The sequence below is a fragment of the Archocentrus centrarchus genome, chromosome 24 (genome assembly GCF_007364275.1).
Source record: "Archocentrus centrarchus isolate MPI-CPG fArcCen1 chromosome 24, fArcCen1, whole genome shotgun sequence".
NCBI classification, from domain to species: Eukaryota; Metazoa; Chordata; class Actinopteri; order Cichliformes; family Cichlidae; genus Archocentrus; species Archocentrus centrarchus.
The window spans coordinates 15,162,696-15,185,850 of NC_044369.1; the positions used below are offsets into that span (position 1 = coordinate 15,162,696).

General features: G+C 42.0%; 1 protein-coding gene across 3 annotated transcripts in view; it reads left to right on the forward strand.

Annotated features, from left to right (window-relative positions):
- The window catches only part of sash1a (SAM and SH3 domain containing 1a), a 164,982-nt gene that overhangs the window by 111,246 nt on the left and 30,581 nt on the right, over positions 1-23,155 (forward strand). For 2 of the 3 annotated variants that reach the window (XM_030721288.1, XM_030721289.1), the window contains exons 2-4: positions 12,146-12,274; positions 20,740-20,790; positions 20,902-20,951. In XM_030721288.1, coding sequence (XP_030577148.1) covers positions 12,146-12,274; positions 20,740-20,790; positions 20,902-20,951 — 230 coding nt within the window. Of the gene's footprint in view, positions 1-3,891; positions 4,464-12,145; positions 12,275-20,739; positions 20,791-20,901; positions 20,952-23,155 lie in introns of those variants that run through there. The other variant, XM_030721290.1, reaches the window with a different exon arrangement.

Below are 23,155 nucleotides of genomic sequence, written 5' to 3' on the forward strand. Positions count from 1 at the left end.
AAACTCCACAAATATAACCCTCTTCAAAATCGAGAAGAAGCAGGCTGTAAACTGAGCTGCAGTATTATCAGTCTACCCGTAATTATCATGTGGTCATGTGTGGCATCCCTTAAGTGTGGTGGGCTTGATGTCTGTCGACCGTATTGTTAATCCCTGTGGCTCCCTATGGAGCTATTTTTAAAGCCCTGAGGTCAGTGACCTCCAGGAAGGGTCACTCTCACTATCAGGGGAGGTCCTTCTCTGCTTTGCTTTAACATGATCTGCATTCTTTTCTTTCTTTCTTTTTTTTTTTTTATGTCTGTCTCCATTCTTTCCCTGAGGCTGCTGTCTCTGTCCGCTATCACTTCTCCCAACTTCCTCTTCATCACTCCACCACAGAGTCCTAACAACTCAGTGCTGGAGGTAAAAAAAAAAGTGAGGACTTTTCCTAACCTTGCCTTTTATCACTTCAGTACTTATTACAATCATTTACCATCAGCTGAGTCGTAGTGATCTTCCTTTCGTTTTGAGTGAGTTTGTTTGGACATGCTGCCTGTTTTTCACTGTGTTGAACTGTAATCCAATGCAAGTGTGTTTCAAAAACCTTTGTAGCTGGGTCTCTCAGTTCATGTCTGTATTGATAGCTGCAAGACACGTGGTGCTCTTTCCAGCAAGTTGAATTAGAGGGTGACATTTCTTTTAGCCTCTCCTAGAGTATTAGTCCCATTCTCATCAGGTTCTGTAAATCCCACATTGTTGGTACTGTCCAGTTCTAAGCCCTGATCCTGATTTAGTTGAAGGTAATGTGGGGAGATTTATAGAGTGCCAAGTAAGAATATGGACATTTCTAATTAGGAAAAAAAACATTTTAGGCAGTATTATAGTTACTGGACTATTAGCCCAAAACAGTTTCTACAGTACCTGTAATTTGTAAAAACATGATTTTTAAAACAGATTTATAGCCAGCAAAAAAATCGCACACATCATTACTCCATGCAAAAAGGCGCTTCAGCACCCCTGATATAAATACTCTGTCCCCTGCTGAGTTTTTCCTGTTCCATTCCAAACCTGATGACACGGAGCAATTTTCTGAAAATCCCACAGGAATCCGCAAGGATCACAAAATAATATTAAAGGGAGGTATAATAAGACATTAAAATGATTATTACTAAGAAGAAAAAGGTGGGAAAAGATGAAAGAAGGCAGATGAAAGACAGGGACGGTATCAATAATTGACACCCATCTATCAATCATTGAAGTCCTAAAGCTTTCAAGACTGTGTTCAAAGTATCTGAGCAATTTATGTTCGTGACATCATGCTTTTCTCAACGGAGCCCCCCCATATATTTTGAGAACCATCAAATACATTCTTCCATTCCACTCAACAGATTTACACAGTGAATTGGTTGCAGGTGTATCTTCTGCTTGTGTTCATGTGCTGCACATTTTGTCCTCATTTCTGACCAAATGTTCAAGTGGAATCTTTTCCAAAGAAACAGCCCAAAAGAGAAAAGAGTGTAACATGAGCAATTAGTTTTATTTCCTCTTGTCTGGCAACACGATACACTGATTAGTGGTCGGTGTGAAAAGAGGAAAAGCTGACTCACACACTTAGCAGTGTTTGATAAGTCAACAAGCGTCCTCCTCTTATCATTAACAGTTTGACTCTTCTGTTTGCAGCACTCCAGGTGGCTGGTGGGTGGGGTCCCACTTTCTTGTATTTGGGTAAAGGGAGTTTTACCATGTGCTTCTACGTATTGAGCAACGTGTGTGTATATGTTTGTGTGTTCAAGGGGATGACTCTAAAGACCTCAGTCCAGCTGAAAATAATGGGAAAATCAGGGCGGTGCATTGAAATCACACCTACAAATCAAACATGGTTACCGTTCTGTAGCAACAAAGGAGAACTGATGGGCAGAGCAATGACACAGTGGCTGTTGCCACTCCATGCTCGCAGATGCTTACAGAGTAACACAGACCCCCGCCCTGTCAGCATGCTGTCCAGCAAAGCTGCTCTTGCGTGAACATGTGTTCTGTGTGTTTAGACTGCAGGCAGGATGCTGTTGAGCAGTTGCCACTCATCCAAAGCAATTGTTCACCTACACAAACTTAAAACCGTGATATTGTATATCAAGGAATTAACAGTGCCAGAAGAGCAGCAAATTCAAAGTCTCTTTTTAAAAAAAAAAAAAAAAAAAAAAAACTACACAAACAGTGCAGTGTAGTGGAATTAATCCACTGTTTTGGTCTAGACTGAAATCATTTCACAGATTACTTTTTAATCTTGCAACAGACCTTTAGTCTGACTTGAATGGAGTGTAGTTATATAGTGTTTTTCTATTCAATTTGAGCACTCAAAGTACACACACACACACACACACACACACACTCTGGATGCATGAGGAAGCAACATGAGTTTCAATATCTTGCTCAGCGATACTTTAACATGTAGACTAAGGGAGCCAGGCATCGAACCACTGACCTTCCAATTACCAGTCGACCCGCTCTAGCCGCTGAGATTTTTATCATAGAGTTGACACAATCTCATGGACCACAATCTCAAATCTTTGATAATGAACATGATTGTTGTTTCTTCTTATCATTATTAATATTAGTAGTAATGATAAGAATAATTAATATTATTTAACTGCAAATCTGCATATATAAATTGGTAAAATGCATGGGAACCTTTTGCACTTTGCATAATTGACAGTTCTCCTGCGACAGGCCAATGAAACTGCAGCTTTATGGATTACTGTGTAACCGAACACTTTTTTCATGGTTACACAAAGCACTGTGAGGTTGACAAATTTTCTGGTCTGCTTTCTCGCCTTTTTGTACTTTTACGTGCATTTTTCCTAGTGTGGCAGGGTGAGGTGGTAAATAGAAAGTAAAGCAGCATTTTCAGCAACTAACGTGGACTGATAAAATGCTCAATCTTACTCTCTTAATTTCTGGTCCTTCTCGCTTCTGTCACATGACCTGGCAGCTGTAGCTTCTCACAGAAAATGCGCTCTTGACAACAACAGGGAGAGGCAGAGAGTTTCAGGACTTCATTACAATAGAGAAGCCTGCCTGCTGGAAGAGCATAACAAACAGCTGATCAGACAGGATAGCTGTGCAATTTCATGCTTGTACATAAAGTATTAATCTCCCACTTTTATTCAAATTACATCTGCAGCAAAAAAAAACAAAAAAACGCCATAGCTGTTGCACTGGATGTAAATCAAATTAGGTTCTTCTGGTTAAGTAATTACAATTCTTATGTTTTGGTGTCATTGTCCAGCATTTTTGGACAGATTTATGAGGGCAGAGGGCACCGCATGCATGAACCTCTTAAAACCATTTTTTTCCCATGCACTTTTTTTTTGTTTTTCTAACAATTGTGTGGAGAATGTGCTTTGTTCACAATCCCTATTGAAAACTGGCTGCAGAGATGTATTGGTGGAAGGCATGTCAGCGTGTGATTAAAGCGCTTTCTGGGCCGTAAAAAAAATCCCTTAAATGAACTCGATTTTAGCAAAACTGTCAGCTCTGCATTTAAATGTATTCACAGAAGGCAACAGAGAGATAAAAATATCAATTAACTGGGTCCTGCAAAGTTTTCAATGTGTGGAGAAGATGATTGAAAATTCCCAAAAGAATCATTTTGGGGGTTACAAAGTCTGTCTTAAGGCCACAGTGTAGTTAGTTACTCAACCAAATGCACAGTATTATATGAAAAAATATATTTATCATGTGAATGATTAGTGTGAATTAATTCTGGGACATGGCCCTCCTGATGCTGGGAGGAGTGTGTAAGGAGGGAAGGAGAGTGAGGGAGTGAGAGGCGCTGGGTGAAGAGAAGGGGGAGGCGCCTTGTTTGGAGGATTTGCTCTGTGTTCCGGGCGTTCTCTCACTCTAAATCTTAATGGAAATACGTTTGAGTGTTCTCTCTGTTCTAGTTTAGAAAGTTTTGCGACAGTCACTGAGGGAGTTCATTAACTTTTCGGAAACTTTTTCCCCCGGTTGTGGGGCTTGGTTTATACCCTGGGGCACGGATCTGTGCACTGCGGACTGTGGAGCAGGGAACACCTCGCTTGAGAGCTTTCAGACGAATGACCGGGTGTGAGTCTACACAATTCAGGGCCGACTTTCTTTACCTTTGGTGTTTCTCTCGGAGTTTTGCTAAACATGTCAGGGCGCAATTTACGCACTGAACTTCAAACCGCGCCAAGCAATGTTGGAGCACTTTACCAGCGCGTCAAGGGCAACTGTCTGTGAAAGAACCTTGGCACCGATATCTTGTTTACTGCTGGGGATTAAGGTCCCTGCCTGTGGGCTTGGAATCGAGCTGCAAAATACCGTTCTGACTTTGAACAAAGTTTTCTAGCATTATGGAAGGTGATCAGGGGACCGGTGCGCCTTCCGATGAGCCCCAAGCAGACGGCGCTTCTGCGTCCGATAGTTTTTCCCAACTGTGGTCGGACGTCATGGGGATGCTGGTAAGTTTTGGGGGGAGGGGGGACATGATAATTGGCAGACACCACAGACTCACAACTAACTGAGATTGTTTCCTTAATCTAAAAAGTTAACACTTGGATTGCAGAATGAGCGTTTGTGTCGCCAAATAATAGGTGCACGCAAATTGCGCATCAAATCAACAGCGCGCTCTGACAGGCCCCTGCTCCAAATCCGCCAGTGCTCAGCGAGTAACCTTGTATTCTGGTGGTTTTGGCTGTAGGCTGCCAATGATGAGCTCATACAGTCGGGTCGGTCGGAAATCAAAGCAAACGGGAATTGATTGAGAGTGTGGTGTGTGATGCACTGAAAAGGTTACCCTTAATAGGTTATGTATGTGTGTCTGTTGGGCCCATCTTACATTTCTCTTCCCTATGAAAAGGTTCAGTTGAACTTAAGTGCGTTCTGCTGATTGTTAGAGATGATTTGGAGTAGATTTTGGCAGTGGTTACTAGGAGAAAAACATTACTTAAAAAATTTGATTCCACTTAATTCTTCAGGTCCCCTGGACCATGAGAAGTGTTGAAAGCCCCGTTTTCTTTGTAAACTGCTGTTATCCCAGTGAAGTGTAGTATGCAGTATGTTACAGGTTTATGCCTTCAAACGCTTATAACTTCAGAGCTGTTCTGTGTTGTGGAATCCACATTCCTGCAACAGTGTTCTGTGTGGCTGCCAATACATTTAGTTTAGTTTACTATGTACATGGGATGTAATAGATCTGCTATCTATAGGCACTGGAGTCTCTTTGGTCTGGTACTGAGGATGCATGGTGTATAAATGCAGAATTGTGTATGCCTAGGGGGGAGGAAGATACTGTCCTGCCCCTCTGACACTTGGTGGGAGACCTGGCTCCCAGCCAGGCAATTTATTCAGATTTATTGCCCCTGGAGGCATATGTCTGCTAGGCTGCACTCATTTGTTGTTTTTCCACTTTGAATGGAATCACACACACAAGAAAAAGTCTCAGCAAGTCTTGTTTAAAAAGTGCATCGCACACACTCAGCTCCACTGTTTTACAATCATTTCAAAGTCACTTTAGACAGCTTCACACAAGCTTCTGTTTTTTTGTCTGAAGCATTCTCTAAAGCTATTTAAAAAAATATTAGAAACCATTCCAGCAGTCAATGGCACAGTCTTCCCTTATTTCAAAGTCACTGTCTTCAGCTTCGTTGCTGTCTTCTTCCATATTAGTTTGATAGTTTAGATCATCTTATTTTCCTACAAAACTGCACAAGAAATTTCAGAAACGTGAACGTATGGAACTCAGCTGGCTGCCCCCAGCTTCTGAAACCCATCAACTTTAGGAGAATCAGCAGCTCAGCCTAACAACAAGTGATTTAACAACCATGATGATGCAAAACATTCTGATGAGTACTTTTCTCCAAAACAGAGTGAACATCTGGTGTATAAGATGTTAATTTAGTTCTTTTCTGTCAGCTTGTCAAATATCACTTCATTCCTCGCCAGTGTTTCTTTGCTTTTGTTAAACTTTCTTGAATGATCGAGTTTCTGCTTGTTTAGAAAGCTGTTTATTTCCCCCCCCCAATGTTGCTTTAGGTGATATTATTGGAAAACCAATAAATCTAAATAGATTTAACTAAAACACCCTTCATGGGAAACTTTATCTTAACACTTTGCTCACACTCATATCTCTAAAGACATTGTGAGATGCTGAGCACAATGAACGCCATACTCTCCTTTAGCAAAATGGATGCTATATATAACCAATGCACTATGACTTTCAATGCCTTTTGTTCTGCTTGAGCGCGTCTACAGGACTGCCCTTTAAATCGTGATTTTTTTTTTCCCTAGCTTGTTGGCCCAACTTAGCTCACTGTCGCATACGTGTCTGGCTCTCTGCACATGCAAACAGGCCTAAATCCTTTTTAGAGATAGGTTTCCATCGTGATAAAGATCTGGTCAAGGGGTTTACTGTACTCGACCTTCCTCTGATTACAATATGTTTCGGCACACATGCCAAAGTCACTCTTAACTCTTAAACTTAAATCAGCAGTTCAGATAAGCGCTGAAACACTCCACAGCAAAGAGTTTAAAGTAGGTTTTTCATAATGCTTTAACTGTAAATCAAAGGCTGCTTCAATCTGCTTTATTTGTTTCTGAGGGCCCCCTGTCTCTGAGGTTAACCATACACAGTGACGTGTGGTGGAATGTGTTTAATAAGAATACCTTAGAAAGCCATTCATTTATGTGTGGTTTAAGCTAAGTAAATAGCTCTTGAAGTAATTAAGACTCAAAGGCAGCTTAGGACAGTATGGCGTAGGAGCTGTGAACTGTTTTAAGTGGTTGGATTTACACATGTCTGAAAGGGAATTTGCTGCTTCTTGTCCCACCCCATGTCTGGAGATATGAGGGTTTTTTCCGCAGTCTGAACTTCTTTACTGACTTTTAAATAAATCTGACTCGCTTTAAACACAAACTGTGCTGTATGCATTTGTACAGATGTTGAGATTTCTGAGGCAGTCTAGATTTCAGTTCCTTTTATTGAATCCCACTTGGGAAATATTCTGTGGGATTCAGCTTCAGCTGGAATAAGTGCTGTTTCTCAATAAAGTGTAAAGGAGTGACACAACACAGGTTTCAGAGATGCCTTTGCCTAAGGCAAGCTTTAAATTGTGCCCCCCTCACCGTGCAGAAGGTTTGTTCACTAACCTGGACAGCTGACAGTCACTGCTTCTGTGTTTCTCTCCAGAAATTTCTCCTGTCATAGCCTTGTGGAAATATTTTACTTGCCTGCAGGGGATCCTTGTCTTTTTGAAAGGGGTTTTGTGGTGTTTTACAGTTTGTCCATTTGGAAAACACTGATTATGTAGAAGACAGTGCGCCATCTTTAAACCTAAGGATCTGATGCTGCTCTTGAGATGTGATTATTGATTGTGTCTAGGAAATATATGGCTAGATGATGTGACCTCCCTGTGCTTCCTCCCACATACCATTTCATACATAGTGGCAGCATATCCTTTAGCTGTCTGTTTTCACTTAAAGTATGGCTAACCTGGCCAGTTTATATCTTTCCCAACAGTGTTCTCAACACAGTCTATAATAGCTGAATTTAGTCTATTGTTGCCAAGTCCAACTCCAGTCACTTCTCCTTTGCTACCCCTCCCTGACCAGACTCATTATTGAGGTCACTCGGAGATCTGGCAGGTTTCCTTTGCTGGGATGGCAGAGTACTGTTCTGCTCAAGCCACAGATATCCTGAGGAAGCTCTCTAAAAGACTGAGTTGTGGCCCCTGGCCTTACCCACCTCAACAGTCTCCCTCAACTGGCCTTTGAGGCCAACTTTTAGTCAGATGTCTCCTGGTTTAGAGTTTTTTCTAGTTCTCACCTGCAGCAGTTTAAACATTTTTAAGAAATGCGACACACAGTGATGGCACGTGAGAATCTTTCTGTTATCTCACCAAATTCGTTGTCTTGAATAATTTTTTTCTTCTGCTCTCAGATAACATGTTCTCATTCATGTCGTTTGTTAGCAGTAGAATGGTATTAGTCCAGGGAATAAGTAGGGATCAGCTTATGGAGGAGTTTGAGGAACTAGGTGGGTAGAGTGGTGGATGTAGTAAGGACTAGTTAATGGATTTTATGATTTTTGGACTGTTGGGAAGGTGATCTATTGTTATTGTCCATGACTCAGGAAATCTTTTGATCCACTTCTTAAAGAAACATGAGTACAGTGCGCCTCAATACAAATCAGTTGGTGGCAGTTTCAGTCCTGTCCTGCGGTCGCTTAGCGAGTGAAAGTGATCATACTGTGACGTTCTAACATTACATCAGACGGCTCTTGTCATCCATTGTTACTGTTCTCCAACATAAAAAATGGCTAGTCACAAGGGCATGGCTGGAACAATAGTTAATAACATGTTCTCTTCTATTCAACCCATGGATAACTGAACCCCAGTATGATAAACGGAGGAATGTGACGCCAAAAGTTGAAACAGAACAAAAATGTTCGACTTTTAGCCTAATGTCCTGTCTTTTCTTCAGTTAATAAACAAGCAAATGCTAAATATTGAATATGTGATGACTGTTGGTAACTCGAGACACCTTCAGATCAGCTACCTGGGCTCATTTTCATAATGTGACAGTGGAGATGTGGCATATCTTAACAAAATGATTTTATGCAATTTATATTTTAGTTTTTTGGTGTTCAGTGTGTTAGCAGTGTGATTAAAAAAGAGCCTGATATCCAGGCTGCTGAAGTTTAGCACAGTGCACAGACATGCCTCATGATTAAAGAGATGCTTCTCCAAATTGACTCTCTGAATGGCTGTGGAGAGGAACCGTCTGTCAGTAAGAATGTGAAGAATTCCACGGCCAATTGACCTGAGGCTACTGAGCCTTCATGCTCTTTCCATTCTCTGTGCAACCTTTGCACACAGAGCAAATACACGTATGCCTTTAATTTGAATATCTGAAGTAAAGCTGATAATATGGGATTTGTGTTCTTAAGTAGTATGACATATTAACTATATTTTTATTTCTGGCATGGATGTAAATCATCGCCTCTGAAGCAATTGTAAGTGGACTGTAAATCATTCGTCAGCAGCTAAATCACACAGTACTGAAATGGCAATCCACTGTGATGCAACAGCATTAATTTCTATTTAGATGGTGGTGCAACATATCGGCCACTAACTTGCAGTGGTCTTCTCACAAACTAGTGAATAGTGTAACCCTTTCTGTTTTAAGTTGCACAATCTTGCTTTAACAAAAAAGGAATATTTTCAGCTGTAAACTGCGAGTACCCACCTTTATGGAATGACAAACTCTTGGGCTTGGAAACCAAATGGCACTTGCACACTCTTTACTGTGAATTCATGCAAACTCCCTCACCCATTCTTGCTTGGGTGGAGTTTTTTTCTTTTTTGTACAGCCATTGTTGCTATTGTTCAAGTTAAAATGGGGAGTTGGCATCCTTTACATCCAGGGTGGAGTGGCTGTTACATCGCATACATCGGCATTAGTTTCTGTTTCAAACATTTGTGAAACTAGATGTGTTTATAGTGTTTTATGTGTGGCTGCAAAGCAGTTTTAAAATAGTTTTACTGTGAAGCTCTTTTAAGGCTTATTGTCAGTAGACCCTTTTTGTTTAGGTTAGATAGAGTCTCTTACAAATGAAGGATCTCTTTTATCAGATTTCAGATGTTTTATTCTCCTCTGACCAAACAGCTGCCTTGGACTGTAGCCCATAGATTATCCCTTGTCCAGCCTTAGCGCCTACCCTTCTGCCCAATTTCTAAACAGCTCTCCTATACTTTCAGTTCCATGTTGAAAGATTTACTCTAAAATGTGGACAAAACACTTGTTCATGTGCTGACATGACCAGTCAGTCCAACATCGTGAGAAAACAGTTGGTTTACCTTTCTTAGCTCATTCCTTCACTCGCTGTGATTCACCCAAAAGCATTTGGGCTCATTACACAACAGAGCATGTGAACGTGTCATTTGTACAAGGCGACGGTGGAAGTGGAGGCCTGAGGGTCAGCTGTGTTGAGCGCCTATGAGGTAATCCCACTGGAGAATCAGAGGAATCTCACTCATCTCTGCACACACATTGTTTGCACATAAACACACACACACACACCCACACACACATGGGGGGCGCCTGCTGTAACAGTATATCTGAAAATGTGAAAGCATATACAGCTTTACCTGTCCACAGCTAAGTTAGTGCTGCGAGTGGAGGCAAACGATTTCAAAACTCTGTTTCTTCTGCTATGAAAAAAAAAGAGAGAAAAAAGTATCACTGTTAAAAGTCGGAGGAGTAGGAGGGGGAGGTATTACTCTTGCCATTTGGATATTGCAAATATATCTGCACAGCATTGTCATCTGGTTGGTGATTGTAACATTTTGGGATTCTCTAATGAGAGTGTGCTTTTAGTCAGTGTGAGGAATGAAGGCCAAAACGTGTGTGCTCGGGGAGTGTTTCCACTGGGATTCTCAGTCAGCTCAAACCATATGTCTGGCCAAAACAGGATTTCTCAAGAAAGGAGGCTGGGAGGATAGATCACAGTAAGCCAGAGTGCACATTTGAGACAAAACATTTGTTTTTCGGTAATGTTCTCATCTTACAATTAATAAATTGCAGCTCTGTCTCAACGAGCTGTGTTTGGGATTGGCTTGCCTCGGTTTGTTTTGGTCCGATGCTTTTGAAATCCCCGGCATGCAATGTGTGTGCATACTAATGTGTGTGCTGCCCGACTAGACACCCATTTCTGAAGAAGGCCCTATACCCCTGTGTGTGTGTATGCACGGGTGTGCTTGTGACACCTTTCTCACAGTGATCCATTCATTTGTGGCCTGGCACCCAGATAGGGAGTCCAGTTGAGAAAGACGGAGACTGAGAGAGACTGTTCGGACCCTGCACAGTGACTCAATGCTAGCTGTCTGCCTGGCACAGATTAGATCAACACTGATGAATATTCAGCTGTTGGCCATCGCTGCCAGAATGGCCTACATTTTAACCAGGGCAAGACATGGGAGATGAGCTTCTCTCCCACATTGTACAAAAGTTGCTTTATGTCCTGCTCCATATTGCTATTGATCTATATGATCTATATGCCAAATCTGAGATGTGGGCTGCTGTAAACGTAAGTCACCCCAACTCATTTCATATATTGCTTCGTAACAGGCCCCCCTATCTTGACAGTTTATATTCAAGCACACGTTTTCATAAAACTTGAATTAAAATTTTGCTAGAGCACCCAAGCGTGTTATCTTGTGTTGGTAAGCTCTTTACTGTTTGGAGCAGAACTTCCTCCCTTAATCCTAAACATGTCTTCCTCACAAAGACAGGAACTCTGCTGATGTAAACTGTAGCTTGCCGGGAAAAGTGTGTTTGGATTGGAGCTTGGTGAATGTCTGAGGAGGTAAAGGGCATCCTTGATATAAAGACAAAGACCCAGGAACAAACCAAGGACTGCCAGTGACACTGAGTGGGGGCTGATAAGAAGGAATAAATGGCCCCGGAGCCCTTTTACTGATGGTATTTTTAGGTTTTGTGTTTGTATGGCGTATTTTGGCACATAGGTGACGGGAGCGCCGTATTTCTTTTAGCATGCAGTCTCAGTTTGTAATGCAGTTGAGACTGTAAAATTAGCTCCACTGCCAAGAAGAACAGTGTGCATATAAAGAATAATATTGTTTCTACTACTTGACCAACAACATATTTATTTTATTGAAACTGCGTAGGAGTGAGAGAGAATATCTGTACCCTTTAATCTGTGTCAGGCATACCAAAATGCATCCTTGTCAGTTAGCAAGTAACTTTTATTTGCCACTAATTGTAAGTGTATGGTACATTGGTTATACAAAGCCGTGCTTGGAGTAATTGGAGAAGATAGAGGGGATGTGAATGTTACACAGTGTGCTAACTCAATTAGGCTTTTTCCTTCCCTGCAGTACTGACGGGATGCTGTGAAGGGAAGCTACATGAAAGAGTGCACGCATATAAAGGAGGGATTGAGTGCACAAAGCACTGATGCCCTAATGCTTTTTGATTCTCACAAAAGTTTTTCATGAGCAAAAAATGTCCTTTTCTTTTTGAGTATTCGCAATTTGTGCAAATGGAGTTTTTTGCAGTGGGAGCATTTTCAGCAGAATTATCAGTAGTTTTCTTTTCCTGGCTAAACTGTCCCTCTTCTTCTCAGGATGGTTCTCTGGGCAACATAGATGACCTTGCACAGGAATACTCTGAGTACTACAACACCTGCTTCAGTGACGTCAGCGACCGCATGGAGGAGCTACGTAAACGGCGAGTGTCCCAGGAAGTCGACATGGTAAATACATGCTCTCACCCGTGTAATTACCTTGCCTAATGAAATACAAAGCATTATTTTGGCCCTCTTCTGAACTTGCATGCTTCAAATTTTTTTTACACTCTTTGCAAACCACTAGACAAGGAATAACAGTGACTGAACAAACATGAATTTGTGTTCATGTGTAAGATGTTCCTCGAGGGCAGTGTGCCTAAACACCACTGCGAGTCCTTCTCAGCTTGGTTGCCAAGTTGCAAGTAAATGTATGATGGAATGCTGGTGCTGCTGTGGAGGGCCCAGCTTATGCAGCATGCAAACCAATGGGCCCCACGCACATGCAAGAACATGAATAACAGCAACTTCCTAATTCCCTGTAAATAGAAATTGGGCAAATGAATTCGTGCAAACAAAACAAAATGCTTCACTCACTATGTGTGACTTTGTAGCACATCTGCTAGAAAGTCACACATAGTAGTGTTGTTGCATGGAAAATAATGAATCAGTTCTCATCCGCATATTTTGCTCACATTGCTGTCATGTTAGATTTTCTTATTTTAGACCTTGTGCAGATTGTGTCCTTATTTGTTCATATGTTTTTGGCTGTCATCACATGTTTCCAGTTTAATAGACAGCCCTTCTTGCTTGAAGGCAGCCATGTGGTTTAGGTTGGGTTGAAAAGCACAGCTCGTGTAGACAGCTGATTTATTGCGCCGTGCATTTAATGACTTCAGACATCCTGTTGTCACTGCTTTCAGGATAGGGATTGGTAAGATTGTAAATGCATTTTGCATCTTGTTGCATCTCTTTGGCTACAGACTTTGATCTGTGTTTACCTCTAGGCATTTTCTTTAGTTTTGAAGGGAAGCTCTCCTCCTGAGGACAGGGGGAAAGGAAGCTATGAAGGCTGATTTTGTGTGTGGTGGGGGTGGTGGGGGCTGACTGGGACCTGAGCCTGAAGCCCAGTGCAGGAGGAGGATAACGATATGAATAGTGGAAGAACAAGAAGGAAGTAGGATGAGGGGAATGAAGAGGAGGAGTGGAGTATGTGAGAGCCTGCAGCTGTCCTGCCACTCTGCAGAGTTTGGCAGCAAAATATAGGAGAGAAGAAAAATACATGGAGGAGGGGATATAGGTCAGACAACACCTTATCAAGAGCTCTCAAAAGTGCAGTATCAACCCACACTATATGGATTTAACCTTGCCTGGCATTTAAGTACAGGCCTTTTTCTAAAATTAGTTTTGGGTACTGTTCAAGTCTAGAGCAGTCTTTTCTCTACCGATTCTTCAAGGACACAGTGGATTAAGACAAAATTTCTCCTCTTAGGCAATATTGTTAAGAGGCATTGTGAAAGTAATACACAAGGCATGGTAGCGAGACAGAGCACAAGAGACTAAATGAACTGAGAATGAGGGTAGGCAGAGGAATGGACACCCAGTCAGAAAGAGAGTAACAAAATGACTATTGCAGCTTGTGTGGTCAGAGGTCAGTGGCTGCGAGGCAGCATCATGCAGTCGTCACCCTTAGGACCAGTGCCAGATGGTTAGGCAAGGTCATAAGAGGCACATTAATAGAGACACATTTTGTAATCGGAGCTCAGGAGTTAGACAGGGAAAGACTCAAAAAGGTACAGGTAGGTGGTAAAGCAGACAGGACTCCATAAGGCCCACTTCCTCTCTTTGGCCAGTGGCTTATTTTTCCATCTCTTTTAGAATATCAGATTTATAGATCAATTATTTTCTATTTTTTGACCGGCATGTTTCTTGTTTCTTTAGATCTCTCCTACTATATGACCTTTTCAGTCCAGATCAGATCTAATCAGTCAAGGTTTAAGGGCAAAGGTCACCATAGCTTTGAGCTTTCCTGATCTGCACTCATAGTTTCCTAGAGAAGAATGAAGTCAGTATAAAGGTGGTATTGGAGAAGATGCCATCAAAGCAGGCCCTAAAGTTAGTCTGCTTTAAAGTCCTCATACTCCATGTTTAACCTCTCTGCTGACACATTTATTTGCTTCTGGAAAATTCCCATGTGAAAGCCCCACTGACTAGAGTTTTGTTGCGGTAAATTTGGTAACACCAAAAAGTAAGAAGAAGGCCTTTTGAAGTTTCTGTTCTCCAAAACATTCTCAACTTGACTCTTGGTACAGCAAGTGTGCTCATAATTTTTTCTGGGAACCATTTGGCTTCTCTTTTGGGGTTTTGAGGGTTTTTATTTTGATTTTGGTTTTGGTTTTTGGGGGAGGGTTGGGCTTCTTTTCCTTGATGCAATGAAATGTATCATTCAGATTTTTTTCTTGTCCACTTGCACAGTATATCAGTCAGCTCTTTCATTGAGAAAGAGGGGCTCTCTTTATTAAGAGCTGATGCCCAAAGCGCTCTCTCCTGGCCTCATCTCAGTTGTTTCTGTGACTCTTTTGTTAGTTTTATAGGTTAGTGGGATCCAAAGGGTTAAATAAACATCCTCTTTGGGAATGTGGATATGGATTAGCGATATGCCCTCACAGTTTCCCAGCGCTCATATAGATGAGCATTCGGACATGGTTATGTGACGATGCGTGAGGATTGTTATTGAAGTGACAGGAAATGGTGAAAAAGAGCAATATGTTCAGCAGTTTTAATAAAATGTGTTGTTTCTAGTGACAGGTCAGTAAAAGGTCAGGTCAAAAGGATAAAGAATGCTTTTCTTTTGTTTTGTTGTTATTTTTTTTGCCTGGGATTCAGTTGCAAACAAACAGTGATTGGCAGCCCACAGATTCTTCCCACTGAAATGATCCCAATTTTGGTTAATAACACTGTTCAATTGTTGGTTCTCAGATCTGTTTAAATGTGGGCTGGTTCTTAAAAGGCAACAAGGCAGAGCTTTGTAGAGGTTTTAATCAGTGGATTTAAAGCTGTATGTGGATGATCAGGGGAAAAAGCATAGGATGAAACTAAGTTGAATGAATATTATATATGTAGGGGAAAGGTTTTAAAAGAGTTTGCTGATGTGCTGAATTTATGTCCCCAGAATTCAACTTGGATTCTTTATCATTGTTAAATATGATTGATAAAAGAAAATTTGGCTTCTGAAGAGGATAATGTTAAAAAAAAAAATTTGAGAACTGTTGGACAGGCAATTTAAACTATCCCCAAAAGTAACCACAGAGTCATGGTGCAACTTGCACTGCAAGTTTTCTTTTATTCAAAGATGAAAAAAGAAAAACTTGCCAAAACACAGACATAAAACACCAGGGCAGGGATCTCTTAGACATGCAGGGACTGGTTGTTGGGTGACTAATCTTGTATGGCCAAGGGAGAAAACTATCAAACTAGATTGTGACATCACTTTCTAACCATAGTAATGGCACAGATGAAGCACACTAAATATAAATCAAGAGGGTTTCATTTTGGAGTTCGTGGTTGTTGGGCAAACATTTTAACACTTGCTGTTAACCATAATGAGACATTGCAGTGCTGGGTGTAGTAATATCTTTGAGGATAATTTTAGAATGTGGATAAACAAACCTTTGAAAATGGCATCCAGTGGTCGTAATTTTGACTTGACACAAAAACACCTCAGCCGGTGTCAGATTAACCTGCTAACCTGAGGAATGCAATTGTTTTATAGCGGAATAGCTCGACAGTTGTGGGTCAAGACTCAGGCACGGACTTGTGTTTTGTTTTGCCGTGAGATGAGGAACCATGTGGTTAATGCCTGCTTGAAGTGAAATCATCAAAGTGGGCCCAGTTCAGCTGGGTTAAAACTACAGTGCGAGACGAGCTTTGTTGTGAATTCTGGTGCTTATTTATCCTTTCTGCTTTCAGATTTTTGCCTAGAAACAGAAAAGTCAAAGCAGACTTTGTTGCTGTAAGATTGCTTTCAAAGGATGTTTGTGCTGCTGAGTTTTTTTTTTTGTTTTTTTTTAATGCCATAAACCTTGTGGAAAGCAAGTGGTATATTTAAATTTATTTTATCATTTATTTGTCCCTAATGGGACATTGCTTGTAATAACTTTTGTATTTGTTTTGAAATACCAAAGCAAGGATGATTGTCAAAGCTGAGGAATGCTCTGTGCACTATAAAAGAATGCAGCCCTGTGCGGCAAGCACGTACACACGCTCTCCCAGACGTCCTTGAAAGGAAGAGGATGGAGATGTTAGTGCGCTGACGCTTTTCTCGGAAAAACATTTAGACAGGCAGCAGCTCCAAGGTGGCGTGGTTGAATTTCAGAAAGCACGAGTGTGTGTGAGCGCGCGTGTGTGCGTGAGCGCGTGTGTCCAGAAGAGCCAGTCCTGCGGGCTTGCACTGTGCCATACTAGTTCCACCTCTAACGTCTTTTTCAGACTTTCCGGTAGGTACCTGTTCCACTAAATAGATTTCCACATAGCAACTTTTAGTCGCCCACCCAGATTCACCCGACCATGCCAGCTGGCCTACCTCCACTAAGCCACCTGCTCCTTTTGCTGCACATACACCATTCCCCCACCCCACCCCCCATCAGAGGTTAGCAGTAATTTTGATGTAGAAAGAGTGACTTTAATATGCTTTTGCAGTGCATGGAATATGTATTTATCAATCACCTGTATTTCTAACCTCTCCCTTTAATTAAAAATATCTGGACCTGCTTAAGCAAAGCTAAACTTTGTGGTAGTTTCAGAGTTAATGATGGAAATTAATGTGGTTGTTTTGTATTAGTCACTTTCCAGTAGTGTGTGTGTGTGTGTGTGTGTGTGTGTGTGTGTGTGTGTGTGTGTGTGTGTGTGTGTGTGTGTGTGTGTGTGTGTGCGCACGCACACGCTAAGGTTTTAGGGTTTAGTCGTTTCCAATGCCAGTTTCCCTGCCCTCAAACATCGTGATCCTCATTAGTCAGCGCTCTCCCTTCTTTCTGTCTGTATTTTAACTCAATTCAGTCATGCTTAACTCATCAGTCTTGCATCACTCTTGCATGCGCACACACACACACACACACACACACACACACACACACACACACACACACACACACACACACACACACACACACACACACACACAGAGTGAACTGTGCACAAACAACCCCTGTGGACATCTGGAGGAGAAACACATGCACGTTTGCGCACTTACGTGCCACTTTTAGGTAAGTAGGACAGCATCTTATGATTATTCTGCTAAGTTCATGTAAAGGATAGCTTGCCCCCTCTGGAGGTATGGGATCTGTGTTGTACACACACACACACTAATAGGCACTGCCTCAAACACACATTGCCTTGATATTCTCTTTCAAAAACTGTGTCAGCAACTTCTCCATCATTTATGCTTCTCCACTAGCAAAGTATATGTCTGAGAGAAATGGAGGTTTACTTTTAGAAGCATTTACACAGTTTGTCTCTTCACATCCTGCTCCGTGACAGATTAATCCCTCTGATCTCTACCGAGGAGTGAACGGGGATATAGGTTTTGTTTGTTTTTTCACTGATCTTCTCATCTTTTTGCTCTCCTTCCATATCAGAGATGGCACACACAGACAGGAAATAAAGGGAAGCTGAGGATGAGTAGGAGGAACAGAGAGCCACATTGTGTCTTTTAGGAACTCTGTGTGGTGTGTGTGAAAGTGGAGGCAAGATGTGTGAATGTGTGTAGGTGTTCCTTGGTCTGGGTTTATGTCTGCGGTGGCATGTATGTGGTGATGCCAGGGTCTGTGTCCGACTGTGTATTTTTGTGTGTGTGTGTGTGTGTGTGTGTGTGTGTGTGTGTGTGTGTGTGTGTGTGTGTGTGTGTGTGTGTGTGTGTTTGTGTGGTGCATTTGCCAAGCAGTAGGGAGACATTGTGCCTTAAAATAATTTTTTATAACCAGCTGGCATAGAGCCATCAGTTTTACCCACTGGTGAAGCTGATGTGTCTCTCCTGTAGCTGCTGTCCGGAGAAGCTGCCAAAGAGGATCTGATAGCAAAACCAGCCTACCACTACCTTTGTGAAAGAACTTGTGTACTGTGTGTTTGCATGTGAGTACACTCGTTCAGAGTCCCTCTCCCTCTTAAAGTGGGTGCGCAACATTCTGCACAATGCAGTTGTTTAAACAGAACTGCCAAAGCGGTGCTTGTTTAAGGGATCGACATGTTGTTTCTTTGTCTCTCGTAATCTCTGCCTTCATAAGAAAAAAGGCAAACAGCCCCTTTCCCAGATTTTTCTTACGTGTAGCCTGGCGATTGTGAACACGTTTTCCTGACTATAGATATGTACCTGCTCTCTGACTTATGGGAATCCCCATATTCCCTGGGATGTACAAATTACTTTAAAGGCTCTTCCGACATGACTTGATTTACTTCACAAAGAAGCTTCCAGTCGCATGCCTCTGTTTGGTTGATCACAGTAACAGACAAATGCACAAATGGCCAATAGGACTTGTGTTGTCAAAAGTTATTGTTTAAGATAAAACTGCTAAAATCCTTACAGTCTGCTCTCAGGTGTGTGTAGTAAGTGTAGGGCTTGGGCTAACGTGGAGGCTTTGAGTCACTTCAGCACTTCAGGTCTCCTGCTCGTGTGACTTGCAAGTCACAGGTTTCAAATGGTGCTTAAAGGTGGTTATGTCACTTCTGACTAATTCACTTGCTCATGCCTTACTCATGCTTATGGGGCAACAGTGTGGGAGGATTGCACTCCCTCAACCATTTAAAGAATTAAAAAAAAAAAGGTCATCGTGAATAGGAAGCATGATTCTCCAACTTTCGGAAACTGTCTGTATTAAGCTTCCTGTGACTGCAGTCCCACAGTTTAGTATCTGGGTGTGGAGATAGGAGATGATGCAGATTTCCTTTCCTGCGCTCCATTTCGGGGAAATTCTAGATTACGTTTGCCTTTTGTTAGTGACCGTATCACAGCGCATCTTTACTGGTTTTAGAAGGCTAGACGTCAAGCAGCCCTCGACAATCCCTGATATCGTATTGGTTATCCTGCAGTGAGAGATCCAGTTAAACTGCCACCTAAACTGAAAGTTTAGAGTTCTGTAACGAGACCGAAAACAGGATTTGTGTTATTAAGAAATCCTTGAAACTTTTGATGCAGTATGACAGAAAAAAACTATCAAAAATAGAAATGTAATATCAGCATTTCCATCAGGACATGTTTCCTGTAATTCTTTTTAAGATGAAAAATAATAAAGGGCAGACAAAAGACAGAAAGTTGAAGTGGGAACTTGCCTTAGATAGCACTTTCTGTTCTCAGTAGGGCCTAATAAATCTCATAAATGTTATTGCCAGTGACCCAAACCAAAGGGGTCATCATAAGGGTCTTACCTTTTTATGTATTTCAAAAAACTTCCACTTGCCTAACCCCCCCCCCTCCAATCCACATTCTCAAACCTGGCACAGTATGCTCTTACTTTGTACCTTTTTTTTTTTTTTTTTTTTGGTAGCTTTGCTAATTAAGGCAAGTAATGGGGAACTTGGCCATTATTGCTCATCCACACAATAATGACAACACATTAAGAGTGAAGTCACATACTTATAATTGTGCAACGAGCAGGGGTATGACCTCAAGCAAATAAGAGTGTTGCCAATGATGTTAACCTGAGATGTTGGGGGTCTGCAAGCCTGAGAGTCTCGTCTGTGTTTTGAAAAATCTGGTCACCGCCCTTAAGCAAGTTGTTGACCGTGTCTGTTTCTGTGCTGCTTAATGGCCCGCAGTAAAAGACAGTGAGTAGCACTGGGCAAGTCTGAGTACAGGGAGTCATGTTATCTCCTGCATGACAGTTCAAAAGGACACAAAAGCACCGCCAGAACCATGGAGTCAGCCAGTCCCCCTCGAGGGTATTAATTGGCTTTAAAATAATCACATGCTGCACGTTTAAATCTTTCTGCAGACTCACTGTGATTGTATCAGCCTGTCGACGCACTTGATTTGAGGCACATCTGTGTCTTGATTTGTTCTGAATACACCTGCTTCAGACACACACATTAGCTCCAGCCTAGTAGTGCAAACACCATCACAGCTGGGAAAACTTGGCAACATTTTGCATATAAAGATAGTTTAAAAATAATGCAATTTATATCGGTTTTGTAAAGCTCAGCCAAGTCTGGCTGTCTGTTTTGTATGTCTTCCTGTTTACTCGGTCAAATATGGCATGTTGTATTCTAATGTAAGATATGAGGCAACCTAGTCGGTGTTTGACTTGAGTAACGGGAGAGGCATACTGATATCATTATCATCATAAAACCGGATTCGTGGAGCCAGTTATGTAGGTGCTTTGTTTGGAAAGCGAAGACTTCATAAGGCTCCAGAGCCCAGCGGTGCTGAGTTACTTCTAAGGATGGGTCATGCAGGCTTGGGTGCCTGAACTTGCACTTGTTGGTGTGCACGCACGTGCTTGTGTTTGTTTTCACAGCTTTTCAAGTATGTCTGACTCTGACTGGGGGGGAGGTCTATACCCGCATGAGGGAACTATGAAACATTCCCTCTACTGTTGCTGTATTTTGTTATCCTCTTGGATTGTGATGCTTGACCCTCTCACTTCTTTCTCTCCCCCATTTCCCAGGAGAAACAGGACCCAAGCAGCACTTCTCTGCAGCTCCGTAATGAGATCCAGGTAGATGGAGACATTATGTGCACCTGCGTAAAAGTAACACCTGTGAGTTTACTGTCACATGTCACTTTTACCTAAAGTCTCACACTTGTCCCCATCCCTGCTTCTCTTCAGGAATCTTTAGGCTTCAGCAGTGAGGTGTCCACCCCTGAAACGGACAGAAAGTAAGTTTCCATTTTGTCACTGATGATAGGTGACTGCAGCAAGTGTGGAACTGTGAAATATGCTTGGGTTGAAAGTGTGTCTGCTGCATTTCCAAACAACGTGCAACCTGTATCTGGATCACATCGTCCTGTGTGCGCCTGCACACAAAATCACACTTTCTTTGTGTCCACAGCTAAATATGGACAGAAACACACACACATACACACACACACACACACACACACACACACACACACACACACACACACACACACACACACACACACACACACACACACACACACACACACGTGTATGGTAGATGTATTATGTGGAAAAAGGAACTAGTCCTTTTAAAGCATCCCACCAAAACAGAAGATGCTGGTTTACATGTGTATACTTGTTACCTACTGAGTATTTAGGTCATTTTCAAGAGAGTGTGAAGTTAAGCAGCAATCTACATTAATAGACATGTTGAATGAGACATAGTTGGTCTTCTATGCGCCTTTGGTCACATTACTGGTGCATTTAAAGGAAATCCAGTGACTGCTTCCTCTGGCTGACCCCGCTCGGTCCAGCAGCCATTCTCTGTTCTCCGGGCCGTCTGTACTTCCTTCCTGCTTTTGTGTCCTGCGGGGTAGAGGGGGGTAGTCAGAGAGGGTGATGGCGAAAAGATTACAGCACAAGAGCACGAACGAAAGAGCAGGATGGAATTGGGCATGGGTGGGGTTCCTTTTCACTGGATCCTGTTACACAGAAGTATGTGTGTTCATTTTTGAATACTGCTGTATTTTGCTTGCATGGAATTTCTAGACCATAGCCCACCATGAGGTCACTGTTATACAATGTAATACGGATTTAAAGCAGTCCAAATTGCTGGCACACACATGGTCCCTTTACAGGCATGTTTGTTTGATAAGTGAGACCGAAATTATTTAAATGTTTCTTCTTGACAAGTTGACCGATAAAGATTGTGCTACAGAATGAGCTCCTTTGGCAGTGTTGCTCATTAGTAGTGACAAAGAAAACTCTGCTTTTAAAGGAGGAAATAGGAGCGCCAGTCAAACACATTTGTCAGTGCCAAAGTCTGGGGGGAGAAAAAAAAAAACTTTGCTCTCCTAAAATGTTGTTTTTGTCCTGACAATCAACCCCAGTGATGACCACATGCAGCAGAGTGCATACCACAGACGTGATCCCTGTTCCCATGGTTTTATATGTTGCACAGAAAAGAGGATGATGGGATCCAGATGGCAAAATGACATCTCTCTACTGTTTGAAAGAGGCCCTAAAAGAGCCCCTAACTGTACTGTGTTATGTGTCTTCTTCCTGTCAGTCTGGTTTCTTTCTGCCTGCCTCACATGGTTTCTCTGATAAATATTCACTCTTTTTCTCACCTCAAGCCTTCAGATCATCTCTAATAAATTTAATTGTAACTGTATTCACCCTTTACCTCTTTCATTAATGTGATTATGTAGATATGTTTATAAAGAGCTTTATGTCACCTTTTTATAATAAACCTAGTGTTTATTCTCTAAGTTTTAATTTCTCAAGTTATAAAATTTCCCAAGTTATAAAATTTGTATTAAACACCCTTTTTTATTTATTTATTTATGTTTTGTTTTGTTTTTAAATCTATCTTTCATTGGCAACCCATCTCCTCTCACTCACCCCAGCTCTCTTCTCTATTAAGTTGTCCACTGTCCACTTTCCACCGTGGTGAATGGATTTCAGGTAGAGTGATTTATCATGTGCAGGCAAACCGATAGACATGCCCCGTGCATTCCTGGGACCGATTCCTTACAGCCACACAAACGGCACGCTTTCGCATTCACGCGCACAGGCACGGGTATCCCATTGTCACCTTTCCGCGGGACAATAGCAGGCAGATAAGATTACCCACTCTTCATCCAGGGGCTGCAGTCACCCCTCTTTCTCAGTGTCTCTGTCACTTTGTTGGCAAGATGTGGGCACAGCTCTCATCGTGCCTGGTTTTGCAAGTGGTGATGACAGAGCGCGCTCAGAAAGCCGAAGGGTTCAAGTTTGGGACTTCCTGTTTTGGAAGTTGATTGATTGGTGGGTATTGTTGCACAGAGTGGGCACATAGCTTATCAGCGAGGTTAAAAACAGACGTAAATGGATTTTGATGAAAGCTCACGTGCAGATAAAAATTGTCGTCTCCAACTGGGTTTGAAGAGGCAGCTGTGCTACTGGAAGCCCAGCTTAC